Here is a 24,131-nt window from a genome sequence, read left to right on the forward strand (position 1 = left end):
GCGTTTTGTTGACGCAGGTGAACAAATTCAGCTTTTGCAAGTCAGCTGTCTGCTAATAGTTATTTGTAGAAAATTACTAATATTTTCATTTTCAAAACTATTCCTCTGAAATACACAACAAAAATGGCTAGTTCCAAGCATAAGCCAATTGTAAGTTAAGCACGATGTTATAAAAACAATAGAGACAAAATTTATAGGGCTCTAAATACCAATCAGATATTCATATATTTTATGATTAAATCCGTTTATAAATGCTCTTTTTTAAATCCAGAAAAAAATATTTCATCGGTATGTTATCACATCACAATGGAATATATCATATGTTATGTTTGTGAAACAAATGTGATAGGTGGCGGTCGTGTTGTAGGTTTTTTCCTAAAATATGATTCCCAGAAACTGAAACTGAACAATTCTGTATACAAGATATTTTATGGTGCCAATCACAGCACCTATTACTAAGCAGAATATCATTGTAATTACTAAACAAAGTACAATACAATATATATATGATATTTTGAACTAAATAGAATAACAAAATAACTGGATATTTAGGAGATAACTGTATGGTATTTTAAGCTCCGATGGCATCAATTGGGGATTTGATGGTCGCAAATTAAGTTTACTGGCCATGCGTTAGCGGAGACAGTAAACTGGTATTTGCGACCATCAAATCCCCAATTGATGCTGTTGGAGCCTAAAATACAATATTGTTATCTCCATTCTAATGAAACTGACAGAAAACAACGTTTAAACATGTATTTAAAATCTGTCATATGCTGTCTGCACTTGCGCATACATCCCATAGCATCAATTGTCAATTGATGCCATGTAAATAAGTGATGCTATCCATAATCCAATCAAAATGAACGTTACAAACGTTGTTGCACTAGAATAATGATTAGATATTGGAAGATGTGGTGTGAGTGTCAATGAGACAACTCTCCATCCAAATGACAATTTATAAAAGTAAACCATTATAGGTCAATGTACAGCCTTTAACACAGAGCCTTGGCTCACATGAAACAATTAGCTATAAAGGGCCCAAAAATTACTACTGTAAAACCATTCAAATGGGAAAACCAACGGTCTAATCAGTAATCCATATAAAAAACGAGAAACAGGTATGAATTACATAAAACAAACGACAACTACTGTACATCAGATTCCTGATAGTATGATGGCTATAGAATAAGGTTTAATTAATTTATACATTTAGAATTATGACTGGGAAAATACTTACATTACCCTTACATACATGTATATGAAAAAAGTAAGATCACAAAAATACTGAACTTAGCTAGAGGAAAATCAATTCTGAAAGTCCATAATCACATGGCAAAATCAAATAACAAAACGCATAAAAAACGAATGGACAAGAACTGTCATATTTCTGACTTGGTACAGGCATTTTCAAATGTAGAAAATGGTGGATTAAACCTGGTTTTATAGGGCTAACCCTCTCACTTTGATGACAGTCTTGTCAAATTCCGTTATATTTACATTGATGTGTAAACTAAACAGACACAATAAATAAAATAGTCAAAATATGGGTACATCAGTCATCATCGTATAGCAATTTTAAAAGGGACAATTTAACAGAACTCTAAAACATCTATCTACAAACACATTCATTGATTTGTGTGTCTGATGTCAGAAATTTTTTTTATACGTCACATAAATTTGTCGTTCATTGTGCATGCAAACAATTTTAAAATTTACATAGGCAATGTTAGCATATAGGGTTAAAAAATCAAAAGTATGTAAGAATAAATATCAGAAATAGACCGAGATTGAATATAGTCCAAAAGTTATATATATACAGAATTTATAAGAATCCACACATTCCACTACGCGATTGAATGATTTTGACGTTTATGGTTCAACGTAGTTTGTAATTCATAATAGAAATATATCATAATGACATAAACTAGAACAATATCATACTGATGATGTACTTCTCAAGACACAATTTGATTATGGCGTTATAAAAGCGTTGTCCATAGGCAGATATTTCAAGTCCTTTTACAACAAAATACAAACTATGCAAATGTCATGCACATTTTGACTTCATTTCAGAACATTTACATGACATAACGCCCAATTTGCCACGTAAATTTTTTTTCAGCTTATAGATGAACACAAAACACTCCTTTTGTAAATAATTTTAGTGTAAAGGTTATGATTTATATTTTGTTGACATGTATGAGTCCGTTAATATTAATGCAATTTTATTACTTTATTGAATTTATTAGTATTGCTTCCTACATGTACATGTTTATAAACCATGTATTGAAACTAAAAACTTAAATTTCATTTTGCTTTTATGATCAGTTTAATCTTTTCTTTTTGTATTAGTTTGTATTAGGTTGAATTACTACATGTACTCTAACGTTATTAATGAACAGTCACATGATCTTTAATTTCTGTGCAATTATAACAAACTATGATAAATAAGTTCTACTTTTTGTGGTAGGTTGTTCGTATTCAGTCTCCTGAGCATGGTACTAAGAGAGTAGAAGCTAAATCCTCAGAGTCTGTTGCAGACTTCCTAAACAAGGTGAGTATATATGCTCTTTTGTTTCAATGTTGGAAAGTTCCTGGCGGAAAGAACTTAGTAGCCGAAAAGTTCCGAAGGAACTTATTAACTAGTTGCTTTGTTCTTCCTCTGGTTTAAAAGTTCCACCATAACAAAGTGACTAGTTGAAAAGTTCAAAAGTAACATATCAACTAGTTCGAAAGTTCTTTTTTGCCAAATTAGTCAAAACCGGAACTCACAAACTAGCCCAAAAGTTCCAACCAGTCACAAAGTTTCATTTGGAGAAGTGATACAAAGTAAAAGCGTATCATATTATACATATATTTGAACATTTCAAAGGGAAACCAAGATACTGATTACAAAAGTCAAAAGGAACATCATCTAGCCACAAAGTTCCTCTTTGGCAAATAAGTCAAAACCAGAACTAACAAACTAGCCCAAAAGTTCCAACAGAACTTATTAACCAGTTACAAAGTTCCATTTGGAGAATTGATGCAAAGTAAAAACGCAACATATTACCTTTGAACCTTTGCAAAGGGGAACAAAGGTGTCTTATATACTGATCCTCATTCTTCCCTCTCTTCATTATTATGGTACTTAATTCGATCAGAATGTTGCCTTCATGATAATGGAATAAGTTCTAATTTATTGTTATACATTAATCTGAAATTGATATTTTTAAAAGTACCCACATGAGGAGGGGGATTCTTCCCTCTCTTGAGGATACTATGAATACTAAATTTGCATGATAATGCAACTTATTTCCTTTGCTACATTGTTCCGTGACTTTTCAACAAGCAACTTTTTAGCTCACCTGGCCATCGGCCAAGCAACCAAGACGGCCGCCATGGCTAAAAATAGAAGATAGGGGAAAAATGTAGATTTTGGCTTATATCTCTGAAACCAAAGAGCAAATCTGACATGGGATAAAATTGTCTACCAGGTCAAGATCTATCTGCTCTGAAATTTTCAGATGAATCAGAGAACCGGTTGTTGGGTTGCTGCCACTATATTGGTAATTTTTAGAAATTTTTGCCGTTTTTATACGACCACAAAAATTGAAAATTTTTTGGTCATATCACGTTGGCGTCAGCGTCGTTGTCGTTGTCCGAATACTTTTGGTTTTCGCACTATAACTTTAGTTTACGTAAATAGAAATGTATGAAATTTAAACACAAGGTTTATGACCATAAAACAAAGGTTGGGATTGATTTTGGAAGTTTTGGTCCCAACAGTTTAGGAATTAGGAGCCAAAAAGGGCCCAAATAAGCATTTTCTAGGTTTTCGCACTATAACTTTAGTTTAAGTAAATAGAAATCAATGATATTTTGACACAGGTTTATGACCACAAAAGGAAGGTTGGGATTGATTTTGGGTGTTTTGGTTCCAACTGTTTAGGAATTAGGGGTCAAAAAAGGGCCCAAATAAGCATTATTCTTGTTTTTTTCACAAGAACTTTAGTATAAGTAAATAGAAATCATTGAAATTTAAACACAAGGTTTATCAACACAAAAGGAAGGTTTGGATTGATTTTAGGAGTTAAGATCTCAACAGTTTAGGAATAAGGGGCCAAAAAGGGGCCCAAATAAGCATTTTTCTTGTTTTTCGCACAATAACTTTAGTATAAGTAAATAGAAATCTATGAAATTTAAACACAAGGGTTTATGACCATAAAAGGAAGGTTGGGATTGATTTTGGGAGTTTTAGTCCCAACAGTTTAGGAATAGGGGGCCCAAAGGGTCCAAAATTAAACTTTGTTTGATTTCATCAAAAATTGAAGAATTGGGGTTCTTTGATATGCCAAATCTAACTGTGTATGTAGATTCTTAATTTTTGGTCCCGTTTTCAGATTGGTCTACATTAAAGTCCAAAGGGTCCAAAATTGAACTAAGTTTGATTTTAACAAAAATTGAATTCTTGGGCTTCTTTGATATGCTGAATCTAAACAAGTACTTAGATTTTTGATTATGGGCCCAGTTTTCAAGTTGGTCCAAATCAGGATCCAAAATTATTATATTGAGTATTGTGCAATAGCAAGAAATTTTCAATTGCACAGTATTCAGCAATAGCAAGAAATTTTCAATTGCACAGCATTGCGCAATAGCAAGTAATCTTCAATTGTACAGTATTATGCAATAGCAAGTATTTTCAATTGCACAGTATTGCGCAATAGCAAGAAATATCTTATTGCACAATATTTCGCAATAGCAAGAAATGTTCAATTGTAGTTATCTTTCCTTGTCCAGAATAGTAGTTGAATCAACTTAAATCATTGTTTTACACAATATACAATGTATATAAAAAGAAGATGTTGTATGATTGCCAATGAGACAACTATCCACAAAAGACCAAAATGACACAGACATTAACAACTATAGGTCACCGTACGGCCTTCAAATATTCACTTTTACTACCAACTGATAAATTAAAACAATCTTTACCATTCAGTGATAACAAGCACTTTTTTTACATTTTAATATTTTATGATGTATTTAAATGAGTAGTTATTGTTGCAAACTCCATTAGAAATTTGAATTGAGATCAGTTTTGGAATAAGGGAAAGGGGGGTGTGAAAAAAAAAATTGGGGGGGGGGTCAATTTTTCTCATTTCAGATTTCATAAATAAAAAGAAAATTTCTTCAAACATTTTTTTGAGAGGATTAATATTCAACAGCATTGTGAATTGCTCAAAGGCAAAATTTTTTGTTTAAGTTCATTAGACCACATTCATTCTGTGTCAGAAACCTATGCTGTGTCAACTATTTAATCACAATCCAAATTTAGAGCTGAATCCAGCTTGAATGTTGTGTCCATACTTGCCCCAACCGTTCAGGGTTCAACCTCTGCGGTCGTATAAAGCTGCGCCCTGCGGAGCATCTGGTTGGTTATTATCTTTAATATTAATATAGATAAAGGTAAACTGTGAACAGCAATTATGTTCAGCAAAGTAAGATCTACAAATTGGTCAATCGACCCCTTAAAAAGTTATTGCTCTTTATAGTCAATAAATATGACCTTGCCCACGAACCAAGATGGCAGTATTGGCTAAAAATATTACATAGGGTAAAATGCAGTTTTTGGTTTATATCTGAAACTGAAGCATTTAGAGCAAATCTGACCGGTGGCAGAAATGGTCATCAGATTTAGATATATCTGCCCTTAAATTTTCAGACAAATCTGATAACCTGTTGTTGAGTTGCTGCCCCTGAGTTAGTAGTTTTATGGAAATTTTGCAGTTTTTTGCTATTATCTTTGATATTATTATAGTATCTAATTAATGATATCTTATATTTTAAATTATGATTTTAACCTTATTTTACACGATTTCCAAAGCATTAGTAAATACAGGTGAGCGACACAGGCTCTTTAGAGCCTCTAGTTTCCAGAACTTTTCGACTGCACTGGGAATAAAATAACTAGTTGGAAAGTTCCATCGGAACGAAATAACTAGTTGAAAAGTTCCGCCAGAACAAAGTAATTGACAGAACATAGGGGCTGTTACACATACATATAGAACTAATGCATAAAAACTCAAATTAAAATAAAATTGAGAAAGGAAATGGGGAATGTGTCAAAGAGACAACAACCCGACCATAGAACAGACAACAGCAGAAGGTCACCAATAGGTCTTCAATGAAGCAAGAAATTCCTGCACCCGGAGGCGTCCTTCAGCTGGCCCCTAAACAAATATATATACTAAGTCAGTGATAATGAACGCCCTGGATGTTCTTTACAAAGAATGTTACTGTCTTTTTTTTCTACTTTGGAATTTTGAAAACAATGAAATTACAAAACTCTAAAGTCTACACTATGTTTACAAGTTATGGACTTTTCATCTCAGCTTGTCAGTTGATAAAATTACTATAAAAGGTGCTATTTTTATGGTTATTATGAATAAAGGACTTAAAAATCAAATCTTCGTAAGGAATCAATCACAATGATTTTTAACAGCTTAACAGATTAGTAAGATAAAATTACTTACCATTTTATTCTGAATTCTTGTAGTGATAATTAAAAGGGTATACTAAATATGTATGAATAGGGATTGCAATACTTATCTATGGCAATAATGCTTTGTAAAATATAACTTAATCATAAACACTGTATTGTATTAATTGTACAAAAAGTACAATTTCATGATGTTACATTTTCTTTTTCAACAGATACAGAATGAGTTTCAACTAGGAGATACTGGTTGGAGAATTTATAAAAATAGAGATAAAAAAGACTGGATAAGAACATCTAGAGCTAAAACCATTGATTCATATAAAATTAAGTAGGTTTTATAGAACTTCAACACTTGATTTATTATATAGATCTTGAGTTGATTAACATATATAATATATTCAATAATCAATATGGATTACACATTTGTCTAAGAAGGGATTCAATATGCATTCATTTTAAAGTGGTGCCTAAAATTTTTGTTTTTTGTTTTTCTGGCTAATAATAATAACAATGAATAAGTACTTTTAACATGCCTATTGCTTTTGTAATTAATCAGAGCTTTCATTTTCTTTTGAATATAGACCCAAATGTGCTAAACATATGCATTAAATTTCTATCTAGAATACATATGTATTTACCTTTATATCAGGCATGGTGACATGTTGTATTTATTACCAACTGATGGTAAAGACCTTGGTTCAAACCTTCACCAGGCAGATAATATGGCTCCTTCTCCAGGGAGTTCTGCACCAGGCGTGGTGGAAGATGAAGTTGACCAAATATTAGATAAAGAAGATGGGAAAATATACAGGAAGAGAAATGAACAGTTGTAAGTATTGCTGAGATTATTTTTGTCTTGTTTGTTACAAATGTAGACAAAGACATGACAACTATGCTTTTGCAGCACTCAACATCATAAACTTTGAGAAAATACCAGAATTTAAAAAAAATCTGTTATTTGAGAATTACACAACAATCCCACCTGACATGAACTCTGGTTTTAGTGGGGTCTGTGCTGCTTAGTATTTAGTTTTTTTTATTACCTCAACAAAGTTTGAATGGGTAGCACTAATGGTTTATCAATGATATATGGTTTGAGAAGCATTGGAACAATTCATTTCCATGTAGATTATTGAGCCCCTCCAGTCATGGTCTATTGACTTTGAAAGTTTAGCAAAGTTTGCATGTTAAATTTTATGATTCAGTTAGTTGAAGGGGAACCTGTAACTGTAAGTCAATGGTATTAGTTTATGGTTACATATAAAATTTTCAATTTCTTTCAGATGCAGACATGGGCCTCATGGAAAATGTCTTCACTGTGTACCATTAGAGGTAATGCTAAAAGTAAAATTGTTTGACCATGTAAAAATATCCTCAAACAAACATGGAGAGGGAGGAGTGCACCATAGAATATCTATACATATAATTGGAAGGTTTTGAAACATAAAAAAAGTTATTTGAAGTAATCAAGACCAAACACAATATAAAAAAATATTTCCTTAAATTTGTCAGTTGTAAGTAATTAATCCTACATTTTATTGCAGTTAAACATTTCTGTGTCATAAACATATGTCTTGGGTATTTTAAATCACCATTATTTTTATACGACCGCAAAATTTGAAAAATTTTTCGTCGTATATTGCTATCACGTTGGCGTCGTCGTCGTCGTCCGAATACTTTTAGTTTTCGCACTCTAACTTTAGTAAAACTGAATAGAAATCTATGAAATTTTAACACAAGGTTTATGACCACAAAAGGAAGGTTGGTATTGATTTTGGGAGTTTTGGTCCCAACATTTTAGGAATTAGGGGCCAAAAAGGGCCCAAATAAGCATTTTCTTGGTTTTCGCACTATAACTTTAGTTTAAGTTAATAGAAATCTATGAAATTTTGACACAAAGTTTATGACCACAAAAGAAAGGTTGGGATTGATTTTGGGAGTTTTGGTTCCAACAATTTAGGAATTAGGGGCCAAAAAAGGGCCCAAATAAGCATAATTCTTGGTTTTCGCACAATAACTTTAGTTTAAGTAAATAGAAATCAATGAAATTTAAACACAATGTTTATGACCACAAAAGGAAGGTTGGTATTGAACTTCCAGTGATGGTTATTTTCTTATACGCAATGAAATGTTATGTGAAATTTTTTCTATAGTACTGGACAGGATAAAACTTTACTCCTTTACTCATGCCAAGTATTTCTTTATTTGAAACAAAAATAAATTCTGCACAATTTTTTGAAAAGTGCAAATTTAACAAACACTAATAGGGGAAATTCAATGGTGGTGTTACACCTGCATTGGTCTAGAATATTGCAATATAAAAAAAGATTTTTTTAAGAGCAAATATTATTGACTTTCCCATTATGAAAAATATGTTTAAAGTAAAATAGTTATGATCCAGTGAATATGGTGAATATTGATTATGACACTGATTATTTCAGCCATATGATGAAGAGTTCCTGAATAGCTGTGATCCACCAATAAAATTCTTAGCATTTCATTCCTACATCAGAAAACTGACCAGTGGTGTAGATAAGTATGTTTCTATTATTTCTCACTCTTGTTGTGAAATTAAGATTCATTGTAAAAGATCCATTGACATGCTTCAAGAATTGAAGAAGGAATTATCCAAAAAGAAAATTATAAGATCACCTAGATGGGTAACTCTCTTTTATAGTTCTATCTGTTTTTCACATTGTTGTATGTTAACATCTTCTTGGAATACCCTGGCCAGTATAAGACAAAATGTGGATTACATATTGATTGGATGGATTGTACAGAAGAATGGAGATTTAATAAATATTAATGCTATCTAGTCTTTAGTAAACTTGACTTGAATTACATTTTCTTTGCAGAGCTTCTGCATACCTTTATTATGCTTGATTATATTATGAAAAGATGATGGGGGTAACATTCTAATAATTCTCTTAATTTTAATTGTTGGCTTTGTTTTACTTACAAAATGTTTAGGTCAGGTCTTTGTTGAAAAAAAATATCTTGTACTTATTTGCTGTATGTTTAACAGAAAATACTTATGGAGTTTTAAGGTCACACATTGTAGCATGTAATGCAAGAGACAACAGTAATAGTTGATCAATGCTTAAAACTTTGAAAGCTAAGTCCATTTGGAAAATATCAACAAAAATTTAAAATAGAGAAACAACTTCATTAACTCCAAAAAGAGCACATTTGATGGGTTGAAATGATAAGCCTCCTGTTATTCAAATATCGTCCACTAAGGAAAATTAGACTGAATGGGGAAAAGAACTGTGAGAATTTCCCATTATATACAGTTAATTATAAATAGTTTCTAAGGTTCCTTTAATTTTTCAGAGGTAAATTTGCATATTTAGAAAATCTGAGTTGTAAAATCAAACCGGGCTGTACTGAGCATCCACCATGGCCAGGTGGAATCTGTACTAAATGTCAACCAAATGCTGTTACACTCAATAGACAGGTAAGTTCTTAATTACTGTAATTATAGTCTGCTACTAATTGGTCCAGACGTCAACAAAGTATCTGTTAAAAACAATTTTCTAATTTGCATTTGTCATATGCGTTTTTGTTTCTGAAGGAAAAATTGAATAAATTTATTGACATATATCATGTTCTTTACAAATCGTTTTATTCAGAAAGTCTTTAAGTACTTTTAGTTGATTTTTAGGAGAAACTATTCTGTAATTATTATTAAAAAAATTTGTCTGCCATTTTGATTTTAGAAATTTCGCCATGTTGATTACATCATGTTTGAGAATCCATCCATTGTTGATACTTTCCTCAACTTCTGGAGAAGTACAGGCAGTCAGAGAGTTGGTATTATGTATGGTAGATATGAACCACATAAAGATACACCATTAGGAATTAAGGCTACTGTGTCAGCTATTTATGAACCTCCTCAGGTATTTTCAATTTCTTATTGTCATGTATTGAATATACTTTATATTCTTACTTTTAATATTAAATTTTTGATAATATATATAAATTCATTTCATTCAAGCTTGAAGGAATCCTTGTATTGAACCTCGGATGAATCATTAGATCGATATGACCATTCCTTTATTAAACTAGTAAATAGCCTATTGAGGGCATGATTACAAAACATAACAGAACATCAAGCATAAGGGAATATCATTTTACTGTAAGTATGTATTATGAAAAGAGAGAAATATACCCAGGTGTTACAGAGAAAGAGCACCAAAATTACATATTCCATTTATAAAGTAAATATCTCTTCTTACTGTAAAACTGTGTATTTATTTATCTTTGTGTGTACCAATTAAAACTGTGTATTTATTTATCTTTGTGTGTACCAATTTTTTGTTGATTGAGGAAAATTGCATTTTCTTTGATATTTGAAATTTTTGGTGTAGCTTTAGTCTGCATACATTAATTTTCTATAGAAAATGTAATTTCGTTGAACATTTAAATTTGTGGTTCCCCAATACAGATAAAATCCATAAAAATTAGAATCCAACCAATAATATAGGGTTATTGCATGAATATTGGGGAATATTGTTCCGAGTAGAATTTTATATTTGGAAGTGCAATATATGTTCTACAAGGGACAATATTCCCCAATATTCATGCAATAACCCTTTTATTGTATAGCAATATAATATTTGAAAGTAAAAACTGGTTTAAACTAAGATTTTGTCGTTGATGACGTCATGAATTTTGAAGATTTATTGCACTAGTGCAATATTGGAATTTATTGCACGCTAACTTTTGGTTACTTTCTGTGGGAAATATTATATTGCTATACAATAACAATAAATCCACAGTTTATGAACAAAGTATACATTATTTCAGATCAATACAAAAGGCCACATAGAGTTGTTAGAGGACATATTAGAACATGACGTTAATAAAGTGGCAGAGAGGCTAGGAATACGACAAGTTGGATGGATTTTTACAGATCTGATAGCTGATGATTTATCCAAAGGAACTGTCAAACATTTCAGGGGAAATATTGTAAGGATATAACTGTAATTCTGACAATTTATCTGCGCTAGCAATTTTTTAAAACTGGAGGAAATATTTGACAGTTTATTTTTTTTAATTTCAATATTTACAAATAATTGCTAAAAAATTAAACAATTGGCTGGGGCATAATCTGTCAGTCATTAAAGAGAGTTAGGGCAGCAAACAATATCTCAAAATAATATTTGTTTATAAAAATGACAAGCAAGTCAAAAGGCTCTCAAGCAGAATTATGTGAGAAAATATAAGTAAAACTGCTAAGTTACAAATATGTTCAGCTTTTAAATATACTTTATGAACTGGGTTTATATTGTTCCCTCATGTAATGTAATATCTTGTAGAATTCTCATTTTCTGAGTGCTGAAGAATGTATCCAGGCAGCTCACTTTCAGAACAAACATCCTAATCCATGTAAATTATCATCCGACGGGCATTTTGGTTCTAAGTTTGTCACAGTTGTTGTCACAGGTAAGAAAGTTGCATAATCTACAACAAATCTTTCATTTGACTTATATCTTAGAGGAAATATAAAATGAATATTTTTGATTATCGCTATTTTACGAAATTTTCCTTTGATCTTGCTGTTTGAAAATTTCTTTTCTCAGCTGAGTCAAGTGATATGAAAATTATCTCTAGAAACTAAGGGGGCATGTGGCATTGCTAATGAAATTGACATGAAATTGACAACGTCATTATAGTTAGAATAGCAATAAACAGATTATCATTGGTCATCTCAACTCGATTGCTTTTCACACTTTTCCCCATACCAGCTCAAGCGAGAGTTGAGAAAATCAACAATAATTTATAAATACATCAGCTTTGTTGATAATGTAGTTTTGTTCACTCTTATTAGATGAACATAAACACTTAATAAAGATTCTTGATTTTCTTGTCTTTATCCAGCTTCATTTGTTCAGGTAAACTTGAACATATTCACTTTTATACTATTTTCTTTTTAAATAATTACTGTATATATCTCTTTTCTTATTCCCTGAATATAACAGAGTTCAACCATGCTGTGGAATTCGGTATTTAAGGTCATGAAGTAAAAACCACCAGTTTTGTAATACTTTCTTATAATGATTGAACATTATAGGTGATGATACAAACCAAATCCACTTTGAAGGATACCAGGTATCAGATCAATGTATGGCTTTGGTTAGGGATGATTGTTTTATACCAACGATAGATGCTTCAGAACTTGGTTATGTCAAGGAATCTAGTGAAACACAGTATGTTCCTGATGTCTTCTATAAGGTAACTGTTGTTATAATTCATTATGTTTATTTGTTGATAATGAAGTAAACAACGTAAATTGAATATCTACAATTTTGGAATCAACTGCTTTCAACTTTCATAATTTAAATAGACACAATACTTCTTACTGTACTATGTCTTTGATGATAATAGATGAATAATTTTATCTTTGAAAATGGTATATCAGTCAAGCATCTGGTGAATGTGATGGATGCTAGTCATTTACCATGTAAGCTGGTATATCAGCCAAGCATCTGGTGAATGTGATGGATGCTAGGCATTTACCATGTAAGCTGATATATCAGCCAAGCATCTGGTGAATATGATGGATGCTAGGCATTTACCATGTAAGCTGATATATCAGCCAAGCATCTGGTGAATGTGATGGATGCTAGGCATTTACCATGTAAGCTGAAAAGATTGGTAGTAGGATCAGATTTGTTTCACACTTGTTTGCTCTAATTAAATAACAAAAGAGTTATTTTGTTGCTGTCATTTAATCCAAACACTACGACGTCATGGGAGAATAATTTAATTTTGGATGTAATGCATCTTCTGATTGGCTCACATTATTTTGTTATCAGCCCATAGACATAATTTAGTCATGTGACCGTGATGTCATCAATGTTTTTTCATGGTTATCTACGGTTTAAAAATTAATTTAGAATTAAATTATAAGAAATGACTAATATTTTTTCTATCTATTCGAAATAACATAAAAAATGTGGTGCACACTGTTAAATAACCTGCTACGTGCTTTATTCAGTGTGCACCAAATTTTTTATGTTATTTTTTCATAGGCAGAAAAAATATTGCAGTCATTCCTTAAATGTACCAATAAAGATAGAATTAAAAATACAACTGTAAAACATCATAGAAATGTTTATGCATAAGTTTACATCTACTCATTAAACCAGGTGTGTATTGCAGTCACCCTGTTCATTGTCAGTCAAACCATCTATCCATCCATAAATTTGTTTACATATAACTTAGCATTTGTATGGAAGAATGATTAGTGTTTTTTCTGGAAATTAATAATGTTGAGTTGTTGTCTTTTTCATGCCCCATTTATTATGCCCCATTAATGGGCATTATGTTTTCTGGTCTGTGTGTCCTTTCATTCATCAGTTCATTAGTCTGTCCTGCTTCAAGTTAAAGTTTTAGGTCAAGGTAGTTTTTGATGAATTTGAAGTCCAATCAACTTGAAACTTCTTATGATATGATCTTTCTAATTTTAAATCCATATTGGAGATTTTACCCCATTTTCACGGTCCTCTGAGCATAGAAAATGAAAGTGTGGATGGGGACTCCGTGTAGTTAGGACACATTCTTGTTTTATAATTAGACATAAATTCTAGATATAAATTTTACTGTATTATTACTGGTATAACAGGTGAAGGATAATTATGGAAATGAGGTTACACAACTTGCACGTCCTCTTCCTGTGGAGTATCTCTTACTAGATATGCCAGCAGCATTCCCTGTCGAACCACAGTATACATTTAGATCTCATCTACATACAGAAGTCACATCCTTTCCTGTTGAGAACAGACATGTTTTAGGACAACCACACGTAAGTAGCTAAAAGAAACTAAGTTAATTATAAAGTTTAATTACGAGGCACAAAAGAAATGTTCAACTTAAAGATTGCTGCTGTAGTAAGGGGACAACCACAGGTAAGGAGAAAAAAGAGATGGTAAGTTTATTATAAAGTTTGATACGAGGCACTAAAGAAGTTTTTAACTTAAAGATTGCTGCTGTAGTAAGGGGACAACCACAGGTAAGGAGAAAAAAGAGATGGTAAGTTTATTATAAAGTTTGATACGAGGCACTAAAGAAGTTTTTAACTTAAAGATTGCTACTGTAATCAGGATAAAATCCAGATAAAACTGTATTAAGACTCATACAAGTGAGAGGTTTAGCTAGCTGTAAAACCAGGTTCAATCCACCATTTTCTACATAATAAAATGCCTGTTCCATGTCAGGAATATTTCACTTTTTATCCATTCGCTTGATGTGTTTGAGCTTTTGATTTTGCCATTTGATTAGGGACTTTCTGTTTTGAATATTCCTTGGAGTTCTGCATTTTTGTGATTTTACTTTTTCAGGTAAGTAGCAAAATGAGATTACAAGTACAGATACTTTACATGCAGAAATCACTTCCTTCTCTTTATAGATCAAATTTCATAGGTTTGTAAAATATGATAAACATAAATATTATCTAGTAACATGAAAAAATTGCAGGATTAACATTTTTTTAGGTAAACAACTATATTCAACAGGACTGAAACATATAGAAATTTAGAATGATTGTTTATGCATCCAAATTAAATGCAGTTTGTCTAATTTGATCTAATTTCATTGTCATTATTTTTCAGGATTTCAATGCATTGACAAGCTATTTACAACAGTTTCCACCAAACCGATTTTTAGAAGCTATGGCAAACTTTCATTTACTGCTTTATCTCAGCACATCAGATTTATTACCATTAAAGGTAAAGTAATAAATGAAATATATCAAATTTATAAAAAAAAATTGTGATACACACGGTTTGAATTTGAATCATGAGAGTCAGCAAGATTGAATGGATACACATATCGTTAAGTGAACTTCTTAAAAACCATGTCAGATAAGTGTTTTGAAACAGAATATTTGTTCACTGAACATGGAAATGTGAAAAATGAGCCCAGCACAGTAATGCATAGAATATATCCTTGTTTTGCTGTCGTGCATTAAAAGTCCTGATTACAGATAATTCCTAAAGATGCGTAAACAAAAAATCAAGAGATGCAATGTAGTGAGCAGCAAGTCTTGTAAGATTGATGATACATTTCTAAAAGTAATATTTATTCTTATAGTGGACACACAGTGCAACAGTAAACAATACCTCCCCCCTCCTTTTCTATTTTGTGAGGGGCATACAAATATGAAGTTCTTTGCTATAGGATGTTAGGAGTGATTCTTTTAAAGTTAGATGAAACGAGTAGCTGGTGAAAAATAATGTTTATTCAATTCTTGAACCAATGCATGTATTTATCATAAACTTAGTCTTCTGTGCACGATTTTATCATTTTTTACACGAACATATGGTATGTTCATCATTTTTTTCTCTCTGTCTGTTATGAAGTGAAAATATGGCGGCTAATTATTTGTAGTGTTTTGAAGCGGAAGTTTACCAATTGTCACCTTATAGTAAACAATAAACAAAGAAGCATGGATATTGAGCACCTGTATAACATGTACAATCAGATAATCATGATAATAGTTTATTTCAATGAGAGATCCATGCGTATTGCGATCACCACATTTTTACGAGATGGGTCGCGCTAAGGTAACTTTGTATACGAAAAATATGTCTTGGAAGCAAGCAATTAAAAAAAGTAAACTATCTAAATGTGGACAAATCAAAGAATTTTCTTCAGAAAAAAGTATATTTACATAGGTTTTATAATGAAAACTATCCCTTTAGTTATAAAAAACATATGCATCCTTTTCCAAACTTAGAAATTTAGATATACACAACCAAAACATGTGGCTATATGAGGAGACCCACATGTAGCCTCTGACTCTTGGCAATCCTCTTTAAATAAATAAACAATCAAATAAAAAGTAATAGTCATGAGTATTTCATTTGTTTTCAGGAAAAAATATGCATATTACTGGATGCAGTGCGAAATAATGATGAGACACTTGCTCATCAGTTTAAAAAGACAGAAGAGTGGGCAACAGTGGAAGAAATGATGGCAGCACATGGTGAGTTCATGTGATAAGAATATTTCTCTAATTCTTAGTCTATTTATCCCTTTCTGCACCCATTGTATAAAATAATTTAATCAATGTGTGGTTCATTTGATCTCAGTTCTTCATTGATCAAGATTCGATTATGACATTGAATTTTCTTGCTTTCAACTGAATTACCTATTGTGACGGCATTAAAAAAGTGACCGTGCCTGATGACATCACATAGAAAGAACACATCTGTTTATACAACCGCAAAATTTTGGGATGGTATAATGGTATGATATATCGTCATTGTCTGCGTCGTCCGAAGACACATTTGATATCCGGACAATAACTTTAATTAAAGTGAATGGATCTCTATGAAATTTAATAAGATGGTTCAATACCACAAAGGGAAGGTTGGGGATGATGGTTCCAACTGTTTAGAAAAAGGGACCCAAAGCAAGCATTTTTCTACTTTCAGGATAATAAATTGTATATAAGTTTGAATTATACCACAATGTTTAATACCACAAGAAGAAGATTTTTATTCATTTTGGGGGTTATGGTGCCAGCATTTAGGACTTAAGGGCCAGAAAGGTAGTCAAAACAAGCATTTTTGTAGTTTCTGGACGTACATGTGTGTAAGTGTACGGATCACTCTTACATTGTACCACAAGGTTCCATATCACAAAAGGAAGGCTAGGATTGAGTTTGGGGTGATTGACCAATTCATGTAGGAATTATGGGGCCTAAAACAAGCATTTTTTTCGTTTCCAGACAATACAATGTGTTTAAGAGTAAGGATCTCTCTGTAATTGTACTACAAGGTTCCATACTTTAAAGGAAATGCTGGGATTGAGTGTGGGGGTAATTGCTCAAAGGGACAATTCAAAAAGTTTGTTGGGGTTCAAATTTTTTTAAGGGGTTACTTTTTTACAAATTTTTCAAATTTTAAATTTTTGAAATATTGCAAGAAGAATCTTTAATTGCACAGTATTGCGCAATAGATATGTAAGATCTTGACATTTATTTTGTTTTAGAAACCTATACTATGTCAAAAATTTGATCAGAATCCAAATTCAGACAGTATCAAGCTTGAATATTGTGTCCAAATTTGGCTTAATTTGCTCCTGCTGTTCAGGGTTTAACCTCTGCAGTCGTATCAGGCTGCTCAGATCATTTAAAAAAATGAATACCAGTAGATGCATATTGTTTTAAAATCATTAGAGAAACAGATTCCACCACTAAATCTTGTGTTATACAATATTTATCCACTCTCGACAGTTAGATTTTAAATATTTTATTGCGAACCCTATCTTAGTTTTCCATAGATTCACCTGCAAGTTACCTGTCCATTTAAACTTTTGGCAGTCCTATTGTCCCATCTAACAAATACAACAGGTATTGTTCTCTGTGTAGTTTATTCACTCAGACCTTTAAATTTCTTCTAGGAGAAATATATCACTCATTGATTAATTTACCTGACCAAAAAATTATCTTCTTTTTTATTGAAATACTTCTAATAACTCACATAAACTGTATGCAATATTGTATTTATTCAATCTATCATTAATATATTTTCAATCTGTTCAATATAAAATCTGGTTTAATACTAAAAAGTTTATTTCAGACACATTTTTTAGTATTTTCCAATGAATTTACATGTTTTTGTTGTTGTTCATTTATAGACTTATGTTTATGAAGACCTTAATTTAAAAATAATAATATTCAATTTTTTATTTATCAAACACACAAAAATATTGAATATTTGATCAGAAATCAACTTTTAATTTTTGAATCAGTATTACAAATGTAATATTGAACACATTAAAAACGAGTTACTCCAGGTATCGAATAAATACAACACCACATGCAGTTTTGTGAGTCCTTACTTAGTATTGGTATAAGTATTTTTTCTTCATTGACAGTTCAATTTTTTACTCAGGTAGATTAATCAATGAGTGATATATTTCTCCTAGAAGAAATTTAAAGGTCTGAGTGAATAAACTACACAGAGAACAATACCTGTTGTATTTGTTAGATGGGACAATAGAACTGCCAAAAGTTTAAATGAACAGGTAACTTGCAGGTGAATCTATGGAAAACTATGATAGGGTTCGCAATAAATGCTTGTCAAGTCTTGCATTTTAAATTTGAATTTTTAACTGTCTAAAGTGGGTAAATATCATATCGCACTTGATGCAGTGGTAGAATCTATATATGTAATCATTGTACACCATGTCTGTTGAAAAATTTATTAGGTCCTAGCCAAACATGGAAATTCATTCTTTGATACAAAGTTTGGTTTTTCAATTGTTTTTTGGTTAACAAAAAGTATATGCGTGACACAAATTAATTATTTAGCATAAAAACCATTGTTTATTAATTTATTCTCCATCAATCATTATGTCTATTTTAGTCATTTGAATTTTTATTAGAAGTGAATATATATTTTTATAAGAAAGAATCCAAATTTTAATAAAATAAGTTTTTTTTTAATTTGTTTACGTTGAAAAAGTACATTTTCAATGCCCTGTTTTGAGAAATACTACTCTACAACTTTTAATCTTCAATGTCATATAACCTATGTTTCAACTTACAGAATGTCCCAAAACAACATATTTAGATTATTTTTGTTGACACTTTAAAGTTCTTAGCTGTTGGTCTGGATTTTATGTCTTACAATGATAGTTGGAAGCATTTACAAGAAGGATTTTTGATTTGCAATTGTTTTTTGTTTTTTTTAACATGTTCAGAACGGGCAACATTATTCGGATAAGATATAAACTGCAGTTTAATTAAAACTGTGCAAATTAAGAGACCCATATTATTTAATTAAATGAGCTCATTTAATTCTCGACTGGAAAAGCACTTTTCCTTCTATAGACCTGCTGTTAATGTAATTTTCAGCAATAGTGCTTTATTAATGTTCATTTCCCCCCACCATACCTTAATATGAAATTTTTCAAACTACTCTTCTAATCTTTCCATGAGTGATTTCCATCACTTTGATTGCCAACACCCATAACTGATTCTTAAACATCAAAATGACCTCTTTGTGCACAGTAAGTAAAAATCAATAAAGAATTTTTCTATTTTTCAGTTCCCACTCCACTTCCAGGAAGGCCATCATCATCTTACGTTGGACCGAAGGCTGCACCATTACCTCCTATAGGCTCAAGTTGGACGTGTGCACATTGTACATTTATAAACACAACAGATAAAGACCATTGTGATATGTGTTCACTTCCTAAGCAATAGCTATTAGTATTAATCATCGTAGGAGAAATATTTAAAGTGCTATTTCTGTCAAAGAATATTCTAAGAATACCAGAAAACCAGTGGCATTTTTTCATCTGAAAGTTAATTTCCTGATAGAGTGATAGTTAGTCAAATGAATAGAATGTGGGATGTTGGTTTTTTTCTGGTCTCCTTTACAGCTATAGAGTACTGTGTATTAAAATTGTTTATTGAACTGTAAAGAAAATTACTTTTATTTTAAGTTCCTGGTTTGTGGTTTACATGCACTGTACTGTAGATTCATTATGATTTGTGGGATTTCTATTTTCTTGGATTGCATGGCTAAGGGTCAACCAAAGTGTTAATTTTCTTTGGCTTGTATGCATTTATAGTAAAAACATGATATCAAATATCTACAAACATGCATTTTTCCCTCAATCCACAAAAATAAATTCCCATGAAAATAAACGAATTGTCAGTAATTTATTGTCAAAGTGTAAATAAAGATTCTCTGTAGTCAATGAAAGTCATATTCTGATCTTGATTTATAGATTTTCTACTGTTTTTTTTATAGATTGTCTTCTTAAAGTGAGCCTATGTCTGATGATTATAATTTAATTTTACTGTCATCAACCTTTGGCTTAATTTGTATTTGTCCTTAAAAACACTTCTTACCATATACAGGAACCATTTATGGCTGTATTGGAAGATATTATATCAAGTGTTACTGCTTTGCTTTCTACAGAATAATATAACGAAAAAAACATAAAAAAAACCTTGATGATTGACAAATCTTCACAAGATAATGAGAACATCTTGAATAGTAGGCCCTAATTATGGAGGGGTGTTTCTTGGTAGGTAATGACCACAACTTTTGTTTATTTTGGGAGCTGAACTTATGTGACAGATAGGTTAGGCCTTACTTCACCCTTGTTGAAAATATGTATCAATGCCACAAAAAAAAACTTTTACTTTTCTCAACCATTGGTGAAGAACCATGTTTAATGATGAAAAATATAAATACTGCTATATTCATTGCTCTCCAAGAAATTATTACTTATTTCAGATTTTAGGGATATAACAGAATACAAACTTTCAAATTATCCATTATTATGGCGAAGAAAAAAAAGTAAGTTTGAGCTGTATCTATTGTTTGCTGAATGCTCAAAATTTGACAATCACAAAAACTTCTGACTAACCCTTGATTATTTACAAATCTGACAAGTTTATGAAAATGTTGGAGTTTTTTTTTTTCCTTTTTCCTGCTTGTTATTTTTTAATTAGGAATATATGAGTTGTTCAAATTTGAATGCTGAAAATTCTTTCAAAAGGCTGTTTTTTTATGTTTTGTTCAGTATATATATATAAAAAAAAATTGATGAGAGGTAAAAAAAATGATTTCTGGTGCTGTTTAAAGTACTGACTTTTTGGTTCCTCTAGTTAGGTTTCTTTTCTCCTGAAAAAGGCTTATTTTAATACGACCGCAAAAGTTGAAAAATTTTTGGTCGTATATATATTGGTATGACGTTGGCGTCGTCGTCATTGTTGTCGTCGTCGTCCGAAGACGTTTGGTTTTTGCACTATGACTTTAGTATAAGTAAATAGAAATCTATGAAATTTAAACACAAGGTTTATGACCATAAAAGGAAGGTTGGGATTGATTTTGGGAGTTTTGGTCCCAACAGTTTAGGAATTAGGGGCCAAAAAGGGCAGAAATAAGCATTTTTCTTGGTTTTCGCACAAAACTTTAGTATTATAAGTAAACAGGAATATATGAAATTTTAATATAAGGTTTATGACCACAAAAGGAAGGTTGGGATTGATTTTGGGAGTTTTGGTCCCAACAGTTTAGGAATTGGGGGCCAAAAGGGTCCAAAATTAAATTTTGTTTGATTTCATCAAAAAATGAATTATTGGGGTTCTTTGATATGCCAAATCGAACCGTGTATTTAGATTCTTAATTTTTGGTCCTGTTTTCATATTGGTCTACATTAAGGTCAAAAGGGTCAAAAATTAAACTTAGTTTGATTTTAACAAAAATTGAATTCTTGGGGTTCTTTGATATGCTGAATCTAAACATGTACTTAGATTTTTGACTATGCGCCCGGTTCTCAAATTGGTCCACATTGAGGTCTAAAGGGTCTAAAATTGAACATTATTTGATTTCATTAAAAATTGAATTCTTGGGGTTCTTTGATATGCTGAATCTAACCATGTATTTAGATTTTGGATATTGGACCATAATAGGTAAATGTCCAATTTAAAATTTTTAAGTTTTTAAATTTAAGTATTTAGACCACATTCAATTCTGTGTCAGAAACCTATGTTGTGTCAACTATTTAATCACAATCCAAATTCAGAGCTGTATCAAGCTTAAATTTTGTGTCCATACTTGCCCCAACTGTACAGGGTTTCGACCTCTGCTGTCGTATAAAGCTGCGCCCTGTGGAGCATCTGGTTTATTTGTAAAATAAAATCCTTCTTCCTATGCATGACTGCCACGAGTGAAATATATGCTCAAGTGACCCTTAAGATAGTTATATAGACCTATCATCAAGTTTGAAATGTCACGCAAGCTTAGGTTGTCAGTTCAAAGTCTGTTACTAGTGAAAGAAAGTGGATATAATTATTTAAAGTAAAGAATGCAGTAATGATGGGGGAAGCAGTATATAAATAAGCCTTTAACTGAGGATATTTATCTTGTTTGTTTTTGATAACAGTCTTAACTAAAAAAGGTTATGTAAAAAAGATCTGAACTACATAAAAATTGTTCTAGAATACTGTGGGTTCAATTTAGATATATACCATTTATATTGGTTACGAAAATAAATGACTGATTGCTAATTGGGCTATATTTTTTTTTTCTGATGAGCTAAATTCTTTTACTTTTTCATTTATTACACAAAACACAAGAGGACAGGAAAGGAGGTCCTCTGCTTGAGATAGAGTGAAATAAAAGAATGATTGGATAGTATTTTTTGTTTGTATTTTTTACGCTGTAATTGTACATGTCAATGTCATTCTCAAAATATGTCATATAAAACGTAGAAAACACTCTGAAAAATAGAAAGTTAAACCAGCCTTGTGTAATGTCATTGAACTCAACAATAATAATGCTAACAATGAACCCATAGTAAGATTCTAGTCCAAATTCACATATAGTTTTGCTTGGAATGCATGAGAATAAAAATTTTGGACTTGAGATTTTTAACATGAATTATATATTTTTGTTTATCAGCCTGACAAAGGAATATTGGTGCACACAATGTCTTATTTATTCTGATAATTAATAAATACATTAAAAAGACTTTTGTGTTCTTGATTTAATTGGTGATTTATTAAGATAATGTTCTTCCATTTGACGTAGTAACTTTTCAGTCAAACATGGAATACGATTCTGTTTATATTGATGTGTAGTCACTATTTTGTCAAACCAAACTATGATTCCATCTGGTTTCTATACTATCATACAGAACTTGGAAATATTTGTATGTTATAACCAATAGTTACTTGAGCAATGACATTGTTCAACATGATTCTCATCAGCAGTTTATAAATGTAAGGCTTGATTGTTGGCTAACCTCTCAGAGACTTCATTCCCCAGATGTATATTCTGAACATCAGATGTTATTACTAAAGATTTAGTTATATAGGAATCTTGCAATAATTTGCTAAATTTGCCAATCCTACGTAAATTTATCAAACAATTTTCAGTAACAATAACATCTCTTATGATAGTACTGAACTGCAACATACTGCATGTTATTATCCAGGGACTGAATCAGAACAACCAAATTGAGAAAATTAATAGGAAGATTAACCGAATTTAATTAAAGAATTTGAAATTATCTCTTGGATTTTAGTATCTAATTATTGTTTATCTTAATTGTTGATATCATCATAAAGCCGTGTTCCTCACTGCCTAGATGAGCATAATTGACATTTAGCCATTAGATCAGTGAGGTGATAGTATTTACTCTATGTTGAAGGCTTCACTGTGACTTTGAGATAAAGAACAGAAATAAAAATACCGCTACTTAATTTTGGCTATTTCGTGAGCATGTAGTGGTTTTTGGATGACTAGGACAAAGTACATACAATACGGGCTGATAGTTTAGTTTGTCTGGCAGACAAGCAGGTGTGCACTTGCTACTATGGAATTATTAAATGAATGTTTCCACCTTCAAGCAAAACTTACAATGCATGTCCCCATGTTCGTGTAATCAATTACTTCTGCAGTTTTTAAACAGACATTGAAACACCGTTTGCATGCATGTTTAAGTCGTTCACCTGATATTATGAAGTTGTGTGGTTTTTTTTTATCTTTGTCCCTTTCCCTGGATGGGAACTTGTTTCCAAAATATATACGAAAAATGGTGTTATTTTTGTGAAATCAACTTCTATAGTAATCAACCATAATCATCATGTTAAAATTTTACACCTTCT

At 31.4% G+C, this 24,131-nt stretch overlaps 1 protein-coding gene across 1 annotated transcript; it reads left to right on the forward strand.

Annotated features, from left to right (window-relative positions):
• The first annotated feature begins 1 nt into the window (after position 1).
• LOC139489488 (nuclear protein localization protein 4 homolog) lies at positions 2-22,993 on the forward strand. Its single transcript, XM_071275929.1, has 15 exons — positions 2-150; positions 2,474-2,557; positions 6,700-6,812; positions 7,134-7,313; positions 7,768-7,816; positions 8,926-9,020; positions 9,818-9,941; positions 10,204-10,383; positions 11,294-11,455; positions 11,806-11,932; positions 12,561-12,721; positions 14,115-14,294; positions 15,100-15,216; positions 16,364-16,475; positions 19,549-22,993. Exons 1-15 carry the CDS (start codon positions 124-126, stop codon positions 19,704-19,706), a joined length of 1,869 nt encoding a protein of 622 aa, XP_071132030.1. The 5' UTR covers positions 2-123; the 3' UTR covers positions 19,707-22,993.
• Positions 22,994-24,131: the final 1,138 nt, after the last annotated feature.

The sequence above is a fragment of the Mytilus edulis genome, chromosome 9, assembly GCF_963676685.1.
Source record: "Mytilus edulis chromosome 9, xbMytEdul2.2, whole genome shotgun sequence".
In the NCBI taxonomy this organism is placed as follows: domain Eukaryota; kingdom Metazoa; phylum Mollusca; class Bivalvia; order Mytilida; family Mytilidae; genus Mytilus; species Mytilus edulis.

What these genes read in the sequence shown, in the direction of transcription:
- LOC139489488 (XM_071275929.1), top strand. Translation starts at nt 124, where the DNA reads ATGGCTAGTTCCAAGCATAAGCCAATT. An exon ending in TTCACTGTGTACCATTAGAG is followed by an intron (nt 7,817 to 8,925) that starts GTAATGCTAAAA and finishes TGATTATTTCAG; the next exon opens with CCATATGATGAAGAGTTCCT. An exon ending in AACATTTCAGGGGAAATATT is followed by an intron (nt 11,456 to 11,805) that starts GTAAGGATATAA and finishes AATATCTTGTAG; the next exon opens with AATTCTCATTTTCTGAGTGC.